Raw genomic sequence first — 16,652 nt, 5'->3', positions numbered from 1 at the left:
CTTGCTCTGGTGCTCCAACCAGGGAGCAGTGTCAGGGGCTACGCGGCTTCCAGAAGCAGTGGCATATCCGCCTCCGGCTCCAATATATAGCCAGAGGGCTCCGCTCTGCACGCTGACCCTGCCTCAAGCACCATCCCGGCAGCTCCCATTGGCCAGGAACCATGGCCAATGGGAGCTGCAGGGATGGCGCCTGTGGACAGGGCAAAATGTGGCGTTCCTCGGCATGGGAGCCAGACATGCTGCTGCTTCTGGGAGCTGTTTGAGGTAAGCACTGCCCAGAGCCTGCACCCCTGAACCTCCCCCACCCCGTACTCCATCTCCCTGTCACAGCCCTGATCCCACTCCTGCCCTTTCTCTGGTCCACTGAATATTTAATTAATTACACAAACTGGAACAGCTGCAAGAGGAGAGATTGAGAGAGACCCACCCTGAATACCCAGTACCCTGCAGGGCCACTCAGAGGATTCAGGGGGCCTGGGGTCTTCTGCGGCGGGTCCTGGGGAGGAAGGACCCCCCGCCGTGGGTCTTCGGGGCACTTTGGCGGCGGGTCCCGGAGTGGAAGAAACTCCGTGGGCCCGAGGCCTCTAGAGCAAGTGAAGGATCCCGCTCCAGGGTCCCTGAAAAACTCTCGTGGGGGGTCCCTGAGGGGCCCGGGGCCTGGGGCAAATTGCCCCACTTGCCCCCCCACCTCCCGGGCGTCCCTGGCAGCCTGGCAGTCAGGACAGAGCAAGGACTTGAAGCCTCATCAGAGGTGAGTTCCCTAATCAACAGGCTCTTCTGGGGAGATTCTCTCAAGCTCATTTTTCATGGTGAAAAACTTTGGGACAAAACTGAAGCCTTTCAATATGGTACAGGAAATTTTTTGATATCTCAAAGTTTTTTGAACAGGAAAACCGTTTTCTGCCCAGGTCTAGCCATTATTTCAGTAAGCTATGAACCCAACCATCTCTTATCGCAGTGGGTTCAGAGCATAGCAGGTATGAATTCATAGCACTAACACACACAATAGGAACAGCACCTCCTAGTCTTTTTTCCTATTATTCAGCTGGCACATAGGTAGGACCTACATTAGTGTTGTGTTTATTGCTGAACCTTAGGAACAGTGCTCTTTTTAATTTGGGCAGCACATATATTTGAAACAATATAAAAGGAATGAAAAAGCACTTCAGACAAAACAGTGTAAAAAGTCACACAGGAAGATACTTTTGTTTTGCACAGGTAATTGAATCAGATGACTTTTTCTTTAGAGAGGGAGATTATATATAAAGAAACAAGTTATTTGTAGAAGTGTTTTCCCACCAGTATTAAAAAAAAATCAATATCTGACCACATTTGCTTCTATTTTAATTATGCAGAAACCATATGAGTAATTGAATTAAGGGCTTGAGTTTTTGAGGTTAATTACTTTTTTTTATAATTACATCTGCCTAAAATATTTCAGGAAAAGATAAGGGTAAGACAGAGGTTCAAGAACTTCAAGGTCACTGAGACAGAAGGAACATTATGGGGTGACTCCATTAAAGTGTTTTGTTAAGTGCGTGTAATTCCAGCACAAAGAGTGAAGAATTTAAAATAGTATTTTTATTACTTTTAATTTAATTGAAAATCTGTCTGATAAGCCAGGATTTCATGAAGTAATTAAGCAAAGAAGCTGCATGGCAGGAGGGTGGAGTTATCCTGAAAGAATGACGCCCTGAGGGGAGTTTGGAGTCAACAGCAAATTGTTGCTATGGTGACCAAAAGAGAGTTTGTGCAGAGCGGGTAGGATGAGTTACTGCCTCACTGAAACTAGAGATTCCTGGAGAAAGTCTTGTAAATATGACTGTGACGGGTTGAATCATAGAACCCCCCTTGGGAGCTGCCATCTGATGTGCCAAGACTACCTCTGCTCCTGCCTTCCCTGCCAGCTTGGGACCCCAGCACTCTGTCTTGCTGAGCCAAACCCTCCCATCTGCTCCAACATAGACCCAGGGTCTGAATTATTTGCTCCAAAGCTGCAGGTTTACCTGAAAGTAGCTAACAGAAGTGTTCCTGTCTTTAACACTCAGATGGCCAACTCCCAATGGGGTCTAAACCCAAATAAATCCGTTTTACCCTGTATAAACCTTATGCAGGGTAAACTCATAAATTGTTCGCCTTCTATAACACTGATAGAGAGATATGCACAGTTGTTTGCTCCCCCAGGTATTAATACATACTCTGAGTTAGTTAATAAGTAAAAAGTGATTTTATTAAATACATAAAGTAGGATTTAAGTGGTTCCAAGTAGTAATAGACAGAACAAGGTAAGTCACCAAGCAAAATAAAATAAAATGCTCAAATCTATGTCTAATGAAACTAAATACAGATAAGCTCACCCTCAGAGATGCTTCAGTAAGTTTTTTCCTCAGACTGGACACCTTCCTGGGCACAATTCTTTCCTCTGGTACAACTCTTGTTCCAACTCAGGTGGTAGCTAGGGGATTCCTCATGATGGCTCCTCTCCCTCCTATGTTCTCTTCCACCCCTTTATTTATCTTTTGCATAAGGCGGGAATTCTTTGTCCCTCTCTGGGTTCCCACCCCCTCCTTCTCAATGGAAAGACACCAGGTTAAAGATAGATTCCAGTTCAGGTGACATGATCACATGTCACTGCAAGACTTCATTGCCCACTTGCCAGCACACACTATACAGGAAGACTTACAGGTAAAACACACCCATCTGCAGACAATTGTCCTGGTTAATGGGAGTCATCAAAATTTCAAACCACCATTAATGGCCGGCACTTTGCATAATTACAATAGGCCCTCAGAGTTATATTTCATATTTCTAGTTTCAGATACAAGAGTGGTACATTTATACAAATAGGATGACCACACTCAGTAGATTATAAGCTTTGTAATGATACCGTACAAGAGACCTTTTGCATGAAGCATATTCCAGTTACATTATACTCACTCATTAGCATTTTTTTATAAAACCATATAGACTGCAGTGTCACAATGACCAACAGAGATGTAAAGGGAAACACTGATGGATGGGGTTTAGTGTTTACTTTTCTGTGATGATGTGTTGTGTATTATATCAGATAGTGCACATATATCCAGGGATCTGAAAGTCTGACTGTGACTCTTCTATGAGCAGAATTATCTAGTGTATTTAATTATTATTATTAGTAGTAGTATGGTTGTGTACAAAGTTCCCCATCCAGATTGGAGTCTCTGTTTCCTTTCAAGGGTTTGATACAGCCTAAGTCAAACTGCAAGTCAGCTACCCTATCTCTTGTCCTTCTCACCTACTTCTGTGTCTCTTTTCTCTGTGTGCCGCCATGGCTGATTATGCAGAGTGATAAGACTGCTCTTTGCAGCTCTCTGGCTCACCCAAGTTATCTTTATCATCTCAGATGGGAATAAAATAGTTGGAAGCATCATGGAACTGTGTGTTAGTAATAAGAGAGATTTTGTTCTGTAGCCTTACCATCTTGCCCCCTGATCTTCTCAGCAAGCAAGATTTACAAGATGATAAGGGTTGGGCCAGATTAGTATTTGGATGGGAACATTCCCAGAAAAGTCCACAATTATGTTAATGGTTCAGAAAGTGAGGTAGTTCCCTTTAGAGCAGTACTAAAACTGTGTTCCTATATTGTGTTAGGGAGCACTGTGCTGCTGCAGTTGCCATATTTCAGATGAGAGTTAAAACTGAGCTCCTGGACAATGTATCAATTTTAAAATTCCATTATTTATTTATTTATTATTTTATAGCTCCAAAGAGCATGCTAGACACACAATACCCTCTGTAGTCATACCTAACCTTAGCAATTTTGGGCACACTTTGGAAGCAAATTACTTGTGTCTACCATCGTAATCAATTACTGCCCACAATTATCAAACTTCTGTGCATAGGGCCAGCCTAAGGATTTTAGTGAGGGTTAGTGAGACAATTCTTTGGGAGTACACCCCAAACTTAACTAATTCATTATACATAAAAAGTGATTGTATGGGGGATAATCTTTAGATTCTTCCCTGGCTCTGCTCCAGTCTCCTGCTTACAGAAGTGGAGCCCAACTGCCTCTTCCTTTCAAACTTAGCATTCATTTTATGTCAATTTGTGCATTCCAAGTTGATCTTTGCAAGGAGGAGGGCTAGAAACATACTTTTTCTTCTTAAATGAAAGCTGAGCATCTCCTTCACGTTTGTGTTTCCCCCAAATCATAGGTCCCTTGGCTGCAGACTTTGCAGGGCCAAAAGGCCTATATTACATGCAGTTTCAATTCTAGCACAATCAGAGAGCGAGAGAGTGCCATATACACACAGTGCATAGCGGTCTGTGTGTATGTGTGTATTCTTGGGGATAAATTACACTATATAAGTGTATTGAACTGTATTATTACTATGTAACCTGAGTAGAAATGGCCCAGTTTATACTGCATATCCAATCACTTCACTTGGTCTCCATATCAAATGAGCAGGTAATGAGGTTTCAGCTATGCAAAGCTGAGAGTCTGAGAACAGATCAACTGCTCGTATATGACTTAAGAGTTTTTAACTTGTTTATGTGTATTTTTTGGGCTACTCTGAGTATTTGACACCCTAGAGAGGACTCAAATTTCCCTTGTCTTTGAGTTCTGCCCCATCATCAAGGAGCCCAGATATATACCCTTCCTAAACACAGGCAATATTGTTCTGGGAAAGCGTGGTCATCAGAGCTGTGCAGAATTACCAATATTTCCTGGGGGAAAAAAAAACAAAACCCTGACATTTTTGTTTGGCCAAATCATCATTTTACATTATTTCAGAGTTTACACAATCCCACTAACTTATCTTTCTCCAGTATAGCAATTGCAAATGGCATCAGTTATGACTAAGGCTATGTTTTAGTCTCAGGTATTTTTAGTAAATGTCATGGACAGGTCACGTCAGTAAAAAAAAAAAAAAAATTCATGGTCTGGGACCTGACTAAAACTTGGGCTTGGGGGGTGGTCTGGGGGTGCTTCAGGTGCTGTGGGGTGGGGTAAGGCCTGGGACCCCCGCTGGTGCTGGGAGGGAGGTGGGCGGTGGCCACGTGGTCCGGGACCCCTGCTAGTGCTTGGGGGGGGAGGGTTGGCAAAGTTGGCAGGCTCCCTATCCAGCTCCTGCAGCTCTGGGGAGGGAAGGCCAGGGGGCTCCTTGCCCCCGCCACAAGCTCTGGCTGCACAGCTCTCATTGGATGGGAACAGCAGCCAATGGGAGCTGCGGGGCCGGTGCCTCCAGGTCGGGACAGCACGCAGAGCCCCCTGGCCCCTCTGCCTAGGAGCTAGAGGGACATGCCAGCCACTTTCAGGGAGCCCCTCCCCCCACAGGTAAGCGCCACCCCGTACCGCAATCCCCAGCTCTTAACCCCTGTCCGCACCCAAACTGCCCCAGCAGCGGCTGGGAGACTGGCCCAGGGACTGCCTGATCTGCTTGGGCAGCCCTGGAACCAGCTGGACTGGCTGCTGCAGAGTTCATGGAAAGTCCCAGAATCTGTGACCTCCATGATAGACACGCAGCCTTAGTTATGACTAAATCAGTGCCCTTTGGCAGATTTCAGATAAGCAGCTTAAATAAAGACTTTTCTTCACTGAGATGCTTTTGTATTCCAGATCAAGATTTATGCCTTCTGTGCCTCCTTTTCAGTTGGTGCACACAGATGTCCAAATAGCAACATATTTAGGCTAATGTGGGCTGTTACTTCTCACAAGTACTTAGGCCATAAAAGCCTGTCATGGCTTCTATTCTCCACTATCTTCTCCCTTCTCTCCTCTAAATTCACACTGCTGTTATAAAACACAGGTACAAATACCACAGGTAGACAGACTTGTGCTAGCTTTGCTAGAACTAGTGTGCTAAAAATGTGCCATGGGTGGTGGCTTGGACTGGTCATCTGAGCTCAGACCCAGGGGTCAGGCGGATTTGGGTGTCTAGTGTGAGCCGGTGCCTCAATGTCCACACTGCTACTTTTAGTGCACTAGCTCAAGCAAAGCTAGTGTGAGTCTGTCTGCCCATGCTGGGAATCACACTTCCTCACTGCAGTACAGACATACTGTTAGGCTCGTGCAGATTGCCACTGACGTCACTCAGGCTCTGCAGTAGCATAGATATCTTCTGTGCCTGAACAGATCTGATTGCAACATTGGGCTCATGCATGTTCACTCTTTAATGGTATTTTTCTCTCTCTTCCTGTTCAACTGCAAACCCACAACTAAGCAGCCACAAAGTAGCTGGCCACCCCATTTCTGGTTTTGCCTTGGCTGAGATCACAGGAAACATCTGTGAGTTTCTAACGTGGCCACAAACAGAGGAGATTGTGTTCAAGCAAACACGACCCACCTATGAATGTATGGCTTGTGCATGAGCTAAACCAGTAGGTATGTCTACACTGCAATAAAAAAGCTGTGGTACTGAATCTCAGACCCTGGGTCAGCTGACTTGGGCTCACGGGGCTGGGGTCGTAGTGCTATAAAATTGCAATATAAATGTTCAGCCTTGGTCTGGAACCAGGCTTGGAACCCCTCCAAGTCAGCTGACCTAGGCCAGCCACAGCTGACCACAGGTCTTTTATTGCAGTCTAGACATAACCTGTGTGAATTGAAATTATATTCTCTCAGCTCTAGTTCTCACTAGTTATTTGCTATGTGATAAAAATCTCAGGTGCATATCAGGAAGTTGATCAACTTATTAAAAACCAGTGAGTACAGAACAGTTCTCTTTGAGGCAGAGTTACTCATGTTACTTACTCTGTGCTGAGTTGTGTAACTGAATGTTCTTGGCATGGAACTTGAACTCTGCATGAGTTGAATGGAAGGTTTAAAATACTAAGCTGAAAATTTCATCTTATATTTGTGTTGTGCCCCCTGCCTGTGCTTTGTCTTGTGCAAGAGCCACAATACAAATATAAACAAATTTCTAGAAAACTTGAAATAAACCAGTGAATAGCTTCTGGCATTGGATTTCTTAGTGACTTACACAGTGCAGGTATATCTGCTGTTTAAAATGTATTTTGCTTAATTTTCAATTAAATACTTAAGAGTAGCTGCGAAAATTGACAATGTAAAAGAGTATATGATCAACAACCAGTCAATCCAACATATGTAAGGATTTAGGGCCTGATTCAGAACTATGTTACTCCACCTTAGAACAGGAGGAACTTTTAACACTTAAATCAACTGAATTATATCAGTGTCGAGTGTCACCGAGGTGAATCAGGCTCCCAGCACTTTATATGTGTTGCCAGGTTGACGTATGCATACAGGAATTATAAAGCAAAACACAAAATATTCTGACTACAAGGAGATTTTGCAGAAGTCAGACAATTTTGTTTTTGTGGTAGCCCAAAAGAGACTGTCTCAGTTCTGAAGTACAGTAAAACCTTGCTCCATTTTGCAGGTTAAGCATCATCCATAGTCCTAGAGCCGACTTGTAAAGACACATGATGAAACAGTAGTTCTAGCTGCTGGAGAGTCTGTACAGGGCCAAGCTCCAAGTTTCAGGCTCTGGATGGGCACTCCTAAATTGTGATTTTATAAATCCAGTGGTGTGTGAGATATCTGGTAATCCAGATAAACCAGTGCTCCTAAGAAGGCTTTGGAGTAAGGAAGGATTCTGATGTAAAGCTGATTCATTAGTCCCTCTAGATGGAAACAGAGAGAGGATCAATTGATAGGCTTGCACTATCACATTCACCCTTTTCTCCAGCAAGAGATTAAAAACCATATTCTTCTTTTGGCTAGCAATAGGGTTTTGTACTCTATATAATTATTCATTTACTAATACCTCCTTATCTCCTCTCTTCCTACGGGCATATCATTACATATGCCAGAATAACTGGGATAGAATTAGATGCTTCATTGTTCATCTTCTGTGTCAGTCAGGGTCCCATTAAGAACCAGAATGTACTTGCCCTGATGGGTAGGGCACACAATTTAGGGGTGAGAATGAAAGGATCCTTCCTTCCCTTTCTTCTGTCTTTGCATATGAGCTGGACACAGGCCCAAACTTGGCACTGGAGGACTGCAAGGCCTCTGTGCATCTAGTACCACCAACAGTGCTAGAATTCCCAAAGATAGCTGGCAAGTTCTTTGCATCCTCATCCCCTTGTGTCTGGTGTAATATGATCCTAAAAGAGGATAAATAGTGAAAAGAAGAGTAAGTGGAAATAAAGGCAGAGGTGTAGCTAGGGGCAAATTTATGCAGAGCCTAAGTGATATTGAGAAGCTTTAATTTTATTATTAATTATGGTTTAAAAAATGCAATTCTACAATCAAGCCAACATTAACACTGAGGCCCAGAGTGATGGGATGTGCAATTAATTTTTTAATCAAAAGCAGTGTTATATCAGCCCATCCATTACCAACAGTTAACAATTCTGACGCTGAGTAAGTGACAAGCTATAATTTGAGGTGGAAAGAGCTAGGCAGATAGTGAAGAGATTGATGGTTGGAGCAGTGGGACAGAAAGATGGGTTCAGCAGAGGCATTTAGCATAGGATGGGGAGGGGAAAGGTGAGGAGGTAACAGAGGGAACAAGTTATTAGGATGTCTCTGTTTTCTTTCATGTGTAAGAATCCACTGTTCAGCATTATTCAGTTTTTAGTTTACAGTGCCTTCGGTGGGATGAGCACTTCTGTTTAACTTTCACCTCTTCTTCTCTTGCAGCAGTGGTAATGGTCCTGAATAGCATGAGTGTCAGTTGGAGTGCTCGCATCCAGATTTTCCTTACCTTTTGCAAGCTCGTAGCAATTTTGATAATTATAGTCCCTGGAGTTATGCAGCTAATTAAAGGTAAGAACTAAAAAGTAAATGCTTTTTAAATGATTTTTCTCTCCCTTCCCCCACCCCACTGCCACCAAATAGTGCTTATACCAGCAAAATCTCTTAATAAGTCTCTGCTTGTTTAACTTGAGTTCTGTACTGTCATGCAATTGATTGGAAGTGGAACCACACTGAGATGAACTGGTATTTATAGCAGCATGCCAATGAGAGTATTGAGACTGGATCCAGCATGTTAAATGAAGAAGCACAGAATTGCTCCTTTCAGCATCCAAACTTTTATTTGAAGTGAAAACTCTCTGTAGAAAGACAGAATCAGTTTTAATGGCAGATGGGCATGTCTTGTTCCTCTAAATGTTTTAATAAATTGGACATTATTATCTGGCAGAGAGAATTTGTTTTTTAACTGCATTAACGTTTAGCCCGGTTCATTATTATATGTTATGAATTAGCAACAGGAATGTTCAGGGTTCAGAATTTTCACAAAGTTATGAGCATATCAAAATGTGCAATGTAGCTCCCAAATGTTAAAATACTTGTGGTAAAATATTGTGTCTGCCTGGGAGAAAGATGTTGTTCCTGATGTTGGCCTTTGCAGATGTTTAAACTAGCAGACATGCCCGTATGTGATTGTATTTGAAGCTCATGTACATGTTACTAATACCAAGTGAAAGAATAAATATAAAAGCAAGACAGCCGGGCTCATACAAACTCAGTGAAGGAAGTCTGAAGAGTTCACAAGTCTCTCTATATTGTCATTGTTTAAATGTTACTGTAACAAAGCACAAAAAAGTCATTCAGAGTAGGGGAGATAGAAGAGCCGTTGATTTTAATAAGCTCATTGGTAGATCCTATCTGGCAAGAATTTCATATGTTATCAATTCAGGAGGATACTTTTGCAATATTCCATATAGCCTCAAACCTGCATCAAAAACACAGTATGTCTGTCCATCATATCCGACAATGATGTCCTGGCATCCCATGAGCAGATGTCATCTAGGAATGCCGCTGAAAAACTTGGCATGATACTTGGCCCTTTTTTTCAATCCACTTTTCACACCTGTCTTTCTCAGAATGTTTACAATGTTTATCGATAGTTACTCTCCATTCAGGTCTGTCATTGGCTGTGTCTTCAAAGTCATCAATACTTACACTGCATGAGATGATATTCTGCTTAAGGGCATCTTTGAAGCATTTATGTTGACTGCCCTTTCTATACTTTCCTAGTTCCAGCTCACCATAAAGAACTCTTTCGGGGGAATCTGTTACCACCCATTCTGATAACGTGACCTGCCCATCTAAGCTGGGCTTTGATAATCATTACTTTGATGCTGTTTGTTTCTTCTCTCTCAAGGATGTTGATATTTGACACTTTGTCTTGCCAGCAGAACTACAGAATAGAACAAAGACAATGCATGTAAAAGCTTTCAAGTTGCTTGATGTGTCTGTAGTAAACTGTCCATGTTTCACATCCATATAAAAGGGGTGCTATCAAAGCAGCATCATATATCAGTTCTGGCAACAGTTTGAAGGTAGGCTGGTTGAGGATACTATGGGAAAGTCTTCCAAAAGCCTGGCTTGCCTTTGTATTCTGTTTGGTATTTCTTGACCCAGGGAACTATCATTTAAGATACTACTGCCAAGATATGTAAAGTTATTGCCATTCTTTAGTTTGGTACCAGTGATGCTTTCTTTCATCAGGGTTGGAAGGGACCTCAGGAGATCATCTAGTCCAACCCCCTACTCAAAGCAAGACCAATCCCCAGACAGATTTTTACCCGAGTTCCCAAAATGATCCCCCAAGGATTGGGCTCACAACCTTGGGTTTAGCAGGCCAATGCTCAAACCACTGAGCTATCCTTCCTCCCATATTTGCTGATGTTTGGCTTAGTGGTTGATGGGGCTGGTTGGAAGAGGACTTCATTTTTTCCAGGCTGATGAGTCCAAACTGTTTAGTTGCTTCTGAGAACCTCCTCAAGGATGAGCTGTAAGTCACTTTCACTGTGACTAAGTAGAGCACAAACATCTGCAAAGAGAATTTCACAAATGAGTGCCTCAAGGACTTTTGTCTTTGCAGCAAGTCTTCAGAGATTGAAGAGTTCTCCATCAGTTATGTACCTTATGTATATTCCTTTTTGACAGCTATCATTTGCATAATTTAGAATGGCTACAAAGAAGAGACCACAGATGACTGGTGCCAGCATGCAGCCGTGTTTCACCCTGTTAGATATGGGGAATTGTTTAGAGAGGTCACCATCTGAGAGTTCTTGATCAGACATGTCTTCATGGAATTGACATGTGGTGTTAATGAATTGGGCAGCCAAACTTTTCTAGAACTTTCCAGAGGCCATTTCTGTTCACAGTGTCAAGCACTATTTTTAGATCCATGAAGACAACATGCAGTTCCATGTTTTGTTCAATGCATTTTTCCTGAATCTGCCTAACAGCAAAAATCATGTCTATGGTGCACCGTCCCAATCTAAATCCTCATTTGATCTCTGATGGAAGCTTCTCTGACACTGTTTTGACAAGCTGATTGAGCAAAATGAGACCTGATGATATAAGGTGATCAATTTTTTTCTTTGAGTTTTCCCTTAGTTTTTCTTGATTAAATGAATGTCTCAACTTTGCTATATTCAGTTGCGGTTTGATCTATTCAGCATTGTTTCAATGAAGAGCAGCAATGTGTAAATTGAAAATGGCTCTGATCATCCTATGGTCAGTTCAACAGTTTGCGCCTCACATTGCTCTGGTGATCTTGATATCCCTGATAACTCTGCCATGTAATGACATAGTCAATCAGGAACTTGGATCTTGGATGCCTCAATAAAGTTTCATATTTGTCAGCTTGCCTGAAGATTGTGTCAGTGATAACAAACATATGTTCAGTACTGTTGCTGAGGAGAAGACCGCTCCTGTTAAATTTTCTCTTTTCCAACTCTGGCATTAAAATCTACCAGAAGTATGAGTTTGTCTTCACTGGTATACATTTGGTTACGTCATCCAAATCAGAATAGAACTGTTCTTTTAGTTATTCATGGCTGGAGCATAAGCACTGATAGGAGTCACAATATCATGAATTTCCAATGGAAAACTGTAGAGTAATTAGGTGTTTATTTTTGCCTGCAGGTAAGTATCTCAGTGATTTCAGGCAGCTCTATTTAATGGCAAAACCAATGCCATCAATTGTGTCTTCTTCTGATGGTTTCCCTTTTCAAAAAAAAGCTGTAGCTACCTTCTAGTTCATTATGGAGCCTTCATCTTCAAGTTTGGTTTTGCTGAGGGCAGCTATGTTGTTGCTGTATCTTGCAGGTTTTCTTGCAATTAATGCTGTACATCTTTCAAATCTTGATGTGGTATCTTTGTCCATTAGGGTCTGCATGTTCCATGTAACCATAGAGAGAGCTCTTGTTTTATAGAAAAAACAAGAGAGATGTTACTGAACATCCTTGCTCCCCAAGATTCAAGGTTGAGGAACCAATGTCCCAGGTCACCTGTGTACAAGTTTGTGATTGTGACTCCAAGTGTTCAGCTACACCTGACACTTCACTCACCCATCATTGCAGACTTTTTTTCTTAATGATTTGTGAATGCCTGTGAGTGAGGTTTTTTAGGTAAGAAGTCTGTTGCACATGGGCAATCTCGCTCTCTCGGCTGCTGAAGTTGGAGAACAGCGACACAAAAGGTCATGACGACTGGGAACTACGTAAGATGCAGGGGATAGTCATTGACGTCTTTTGTGCTTTATCAGGACTTATGTATTTCACAATACAATGTTGCAGTGCCTTTTTAGATGTTGGACCTAGAGGTCTCCTCCACATGGTGCACCAAAGCAGATTTAATATGCTGAGGGTCATCAACACAGTGGACATTCTATAAAGATCTTGATCTTGAATCCCAGGCAGCAAAAATGTTTAGCGATGCCCCAGGTGAATGAGCACCCCTTTTACAGGACAGCACTGCTCACTCTAGCAAGTGAAAGGGCTAGGAAAGGTGCCCTAATCATTGCCTACCCAAATGTAATCTGAACAATTCATCACAACTGGTGGATCATTCTATAAGAAAAACAAGTGGTCAACAACAGTGTACTCTCTCTCTCTCTCTCTCTCTCTCTCACTCACAGAGCAGTGGATTCAGATTTTCTCAAGGCCATAAATGGCTCACTTTTTAAATTCTCCTTAGCCAGTTACCGTGTCTTAAACAAAAGTTTCCCACTCCAGGTCTCAGTCTAATCACTAGACAGATTCCTGATCTCATGTGTTTTGTTTTCTTTTTCATAGCTACTCCTCCTCCTTCCTCTCACTTTCACATTAATAAAAATACTCTTTTTTTTACTCATCTCTTAATATCCTTGGACTGGACCAAATAGTGAGCGCCTCGCTCAGGGCTAGCTCCAATTACCCTTACTTATATTGAGTAGAACCATTGATTTCCCCATGTGACCCACACCCAACATTGGCTTCCCAGGGTGCTTTTGCCTTGTGTGTCAAACCAGCTATGCTAAATGGTGTCCCCCCTGAATCATTCCTTCTGTCCATTCTGTTCTCTCACAGCCCCACAACCCTCTACCTCCATATGCTGTCAGTGAGGCTATTCACAGAATAAGGTACTTCTCATTCTGAGTGAGGCTGGAAGAATATGGCTTTCCATTTTTTTCAGTCATTACTCAGGCAAAACTCACATCAGCTTCAGTGATGTAATGGAATGCTATTATTATATTATACCATGTACTGTATTATACCAGGTTTCAGAGTAGCAGCCGTGTTAGTCTGTATCCGCAAAAAGAACAGGAGTATTTGTGGCACCTTAAAGACTAACAAATTTATTTTAGCATGAGCTTTCGTGAGCTGCAGCTCACTTCTTCGGATGCATAGAATGGAACACACAGACAGGAGAAATTTATACATACAGAGAACATGAAAAGGTGGAAGTATGCATACCAACAGGAAGAGTCTAATCAATTGAGATGAGCTATCGTCAGCAGGAGGAAAAAACTTTTTGAAGTGATAATTAAGATGGCCCATAGAAGGTGTGAGGAGAACTTAACATAGGGAAATAGATTCAATTAGTGTAATGACCCAACCATTCCCAGTCTCTGTTTAGGCCACAGTTAATTGTGTCTAGTTTGCATATTAATTCAAGTTCAGCAGTTTCTCTTTGGAGTCTGTTTTTGAAGTTTTTTTGTTGCAAAATTGCCACCTTCAAGTCTGTCACTGAGTGGTTAGAGCCACTAGGTGGCGCAGTGTGAGAAAATACGTTATTTAAAATTACCCTCAGCAATACCTGACAGAGCATTGAAGGATCTTAGTATAAACACATCTAGTGTGTACAAGCAAGCTCTGTAGCCAGTCCATATCTGCTACAGGAACATGACAAATGAGGAGTTTGAAATGAATAAAGATGGAATGAAAACTGAGTAAGGAGTTCAGGATTTGACCCTTTGATAATTAGGACATTGAACAGAATTCTGCACAGGCTTACAACTTCCTAGAAAATCTAGCACATAACAACGCCTAGGGCCGTCCTTAGCCATAGGCAGAATAGGCAGCCGCCTAGGGCACCACTAGGTCTGGTGCCAGAGCAGTCTTACAAGCTACACTGAATCCGGTAACATTATAGCAGAGAATGAGAATAACTCTTGTTGAGGGGAGTTACACAGATACACACTTAAAGCTTACTGTTAGTTACAGCACACGTGTGCAGTGCCAGTTTCCCCTAGCAGATTCGGTTACAATATTCCTGTGCCAACAGGATAGATGGATCTATAACCAAACATTTCTTTCTGTGTGGAAACTCTTCACTGCATCTTCCAAATGTGAATGTTTGTGAAGTGGGGAGTAGCAAAACCCTGCATTCCTGAGATATGAATGTACACGTCCTACAGGGAAGAACTTGTTTTGTCAATTTCCCCCTCCTCCATTATCTTTTTAAAATGAGCAGAAGTGCATTCAAAACAATCTGTACTGGAAATTGAGTAGGGAAAATTTTTAGAACAATCTGTGAAAAATATGAGCACACAGCCTATTACGATATGTCTGTAGCCACCTCCTGGGTACTATTTTCAATATGTTTACCCGCAAGTGTTTGGATTGATAGCTGTATAATTCTTGCTTAGTATAATGTGACTCATGGTTATGAATATTATGTGATAGAAATCTACTGGATGCTAATAGCTTAAATGCTGGACAGATTTTAACTATCAATTCCGTTTTTTTAAAAAAAGCTGTTATAAGTAAAATGCTGGCAGTGTTTTTTGTGATTTAAATTTTAAAGTATAATTATAGAGAATAATTACAAAAAATTAAGAGCCTGATTCTGTTCTCATTTGTGTTAGGGTAAATCAGGAATAGCTCCACTGAAGTCAGTGGAATTACAACACTGTGAATGCACTAGGAATCAAGCCCAACAAAGAAAATAGAATAAACACAGAAGTTCAAATTCTGAAGTTACATGACTGTGTGCACCTCCCACTGAAGCCCCTGAAAGCCTCCTGCAGCCTATGGCAGAATTTGGCCTAAAAGGTCTTAGCCAGACATTTCAAATCCAGAATTTGAACCTTCTCTTTCCCCAAACAACAGATCTGCGGGGGTGGGGGGGGGGGAGGTTGGTTAACTTTTCCGTTTCTAGTGATACAGCAGTATTGTGCTTCTCATGTGACAGCTGGTTCAGGAGCCAGCTTTTTGGCTAGCAGTAAATGTGAAAAATAGGTACATTGATGTACATTTTAAACATGTCAATTAATATTGAATACAGATGGGTGCACAATGTATATTCGGTCATTTGTCTGATACATTTTCTGTTTGCAAATTGCCAATAGGATTTTCTCAAACTTTATTTGAAATTATCCACCAAATAATTTCTCAAGAGAATTTTTGGCTGTAGCTCACCTGTATCATATACAAACTGTATTAGCTGGACATATAGATCATACATTTTGTTCCTATTACACGATTAGAGGAGATTAGCTGTTTCTGCAAATAGTCAGCAAAATTTGAGTAAAGCTGGCCCTTTTGGCAAACAATACAACCAACTTCTTTCCTAGAGTGGAAAGTGAATGCAATCAGGACACAGTCTCAGTGCCAGACTGTGACCCCTTACTCACACTGATGAGGGGCTACTCTCCCAAATAGTCCTGTTGATGTCAACAGCAGAATCTGAAGTCAGTAGAACTATCTGGGTGAGTAACTTCTCCATGATGTGATTTTTTTTTAAACAAAGGAAAAGGAGAGTAGATGGTCAATGTAGTAGTAGTCACGGGTCCATTTTTTAAAAAATTGTCTAGTGAATATTTCAGAGGTTATATTTAAGTATTGTTTCTATTTCTATTGCAGGAGAAACACAGCACTTTAAAGATGCATTTGCAGGGAATGATGCCAGTGTTATGGGATTACCTCTCGCTTTTTATTCAGGAATGTATGCCTATTCAGGCTGGTAAGTAGTCCAAAGATGTCCACTTGTATTATAGATCGTATGCTGTAACAAAGCCATGTATTTAAGTGTAAAAAATGACTGACATGTCCTATATCATAGAATCATAGAAGATTAGGGTTGGAAGAGACCTCAGGAGGTTATCTAGTCCAAACCCCTGCTCAAAGCAGGACCAATCCCAACTAAAACATCCCAGCCAGGACTTTGTCAAGCCACGCCTTAAAAACCTCTAAAGATGGAGATTCCACCACCTCCCTAGGTAACCCATTCCAGTGCTTCACCACCTCCTGGTGAAATAGTTTTTCCTAATATCCAGCCTAGACCTCCTGCCCTGCAACTTGAGACCATTGCTTCTTGTTCTGTCATCTGCCACCACTGAGAACAGCTGAGCTCCATCCTCTTTGGAACCCCCCATCAGGTAGTCGAAGGCTACTATCAAATCCCCCCTCACTCTTCTTTT

At 41.9% G+C, this 16,652-nt stretch overlaps 1 protein-coding gene across 1 annotated transcript in view; it reads left to right on the top strand.

Annotated features, from left to right (window-relative positions):
* The window catches only part of SLC7A11 (solute carrier family 7 member 11), a 77,766-nt gene that overhangs the window by 13,333 nt on the left and 47,781 nt on the right, over window positions 1–16,652 (top strand). Inside the window, exons 4-5 of the mRNA XM_045018980.1 lie at window positions 8,651–8,776; window positions 16,096–16,195. Coding sequence (XP_044874915.1) covers window positions 8,651–8,776; window positions 16,096–16,195 — 226 coding nt within the window. The remainder of the gene's footprint in view (window positions 1–8,650; window positions 8,777–16,095; window positions 16,196–16,652) is intronic.

The sequence above is a fragment of the Mauremys mutica genome, chromosome 5, assembly GCF_020497125.1.
Source record: "Mauremys mutica isolate MM-2020 ecotype Southern chromosome 5, ASM2049712v1, whole genome shotgun sequence".
NCBI lineage: Eukaryota > Metazoa > Chordata > Testudines > Geoemydidae > Mauremys > Mauremys mutica.
Note: the sequence above shows the minus strand (reverse complement) of the source record. Positions and strands in the feature narration are given on the sequence as shown.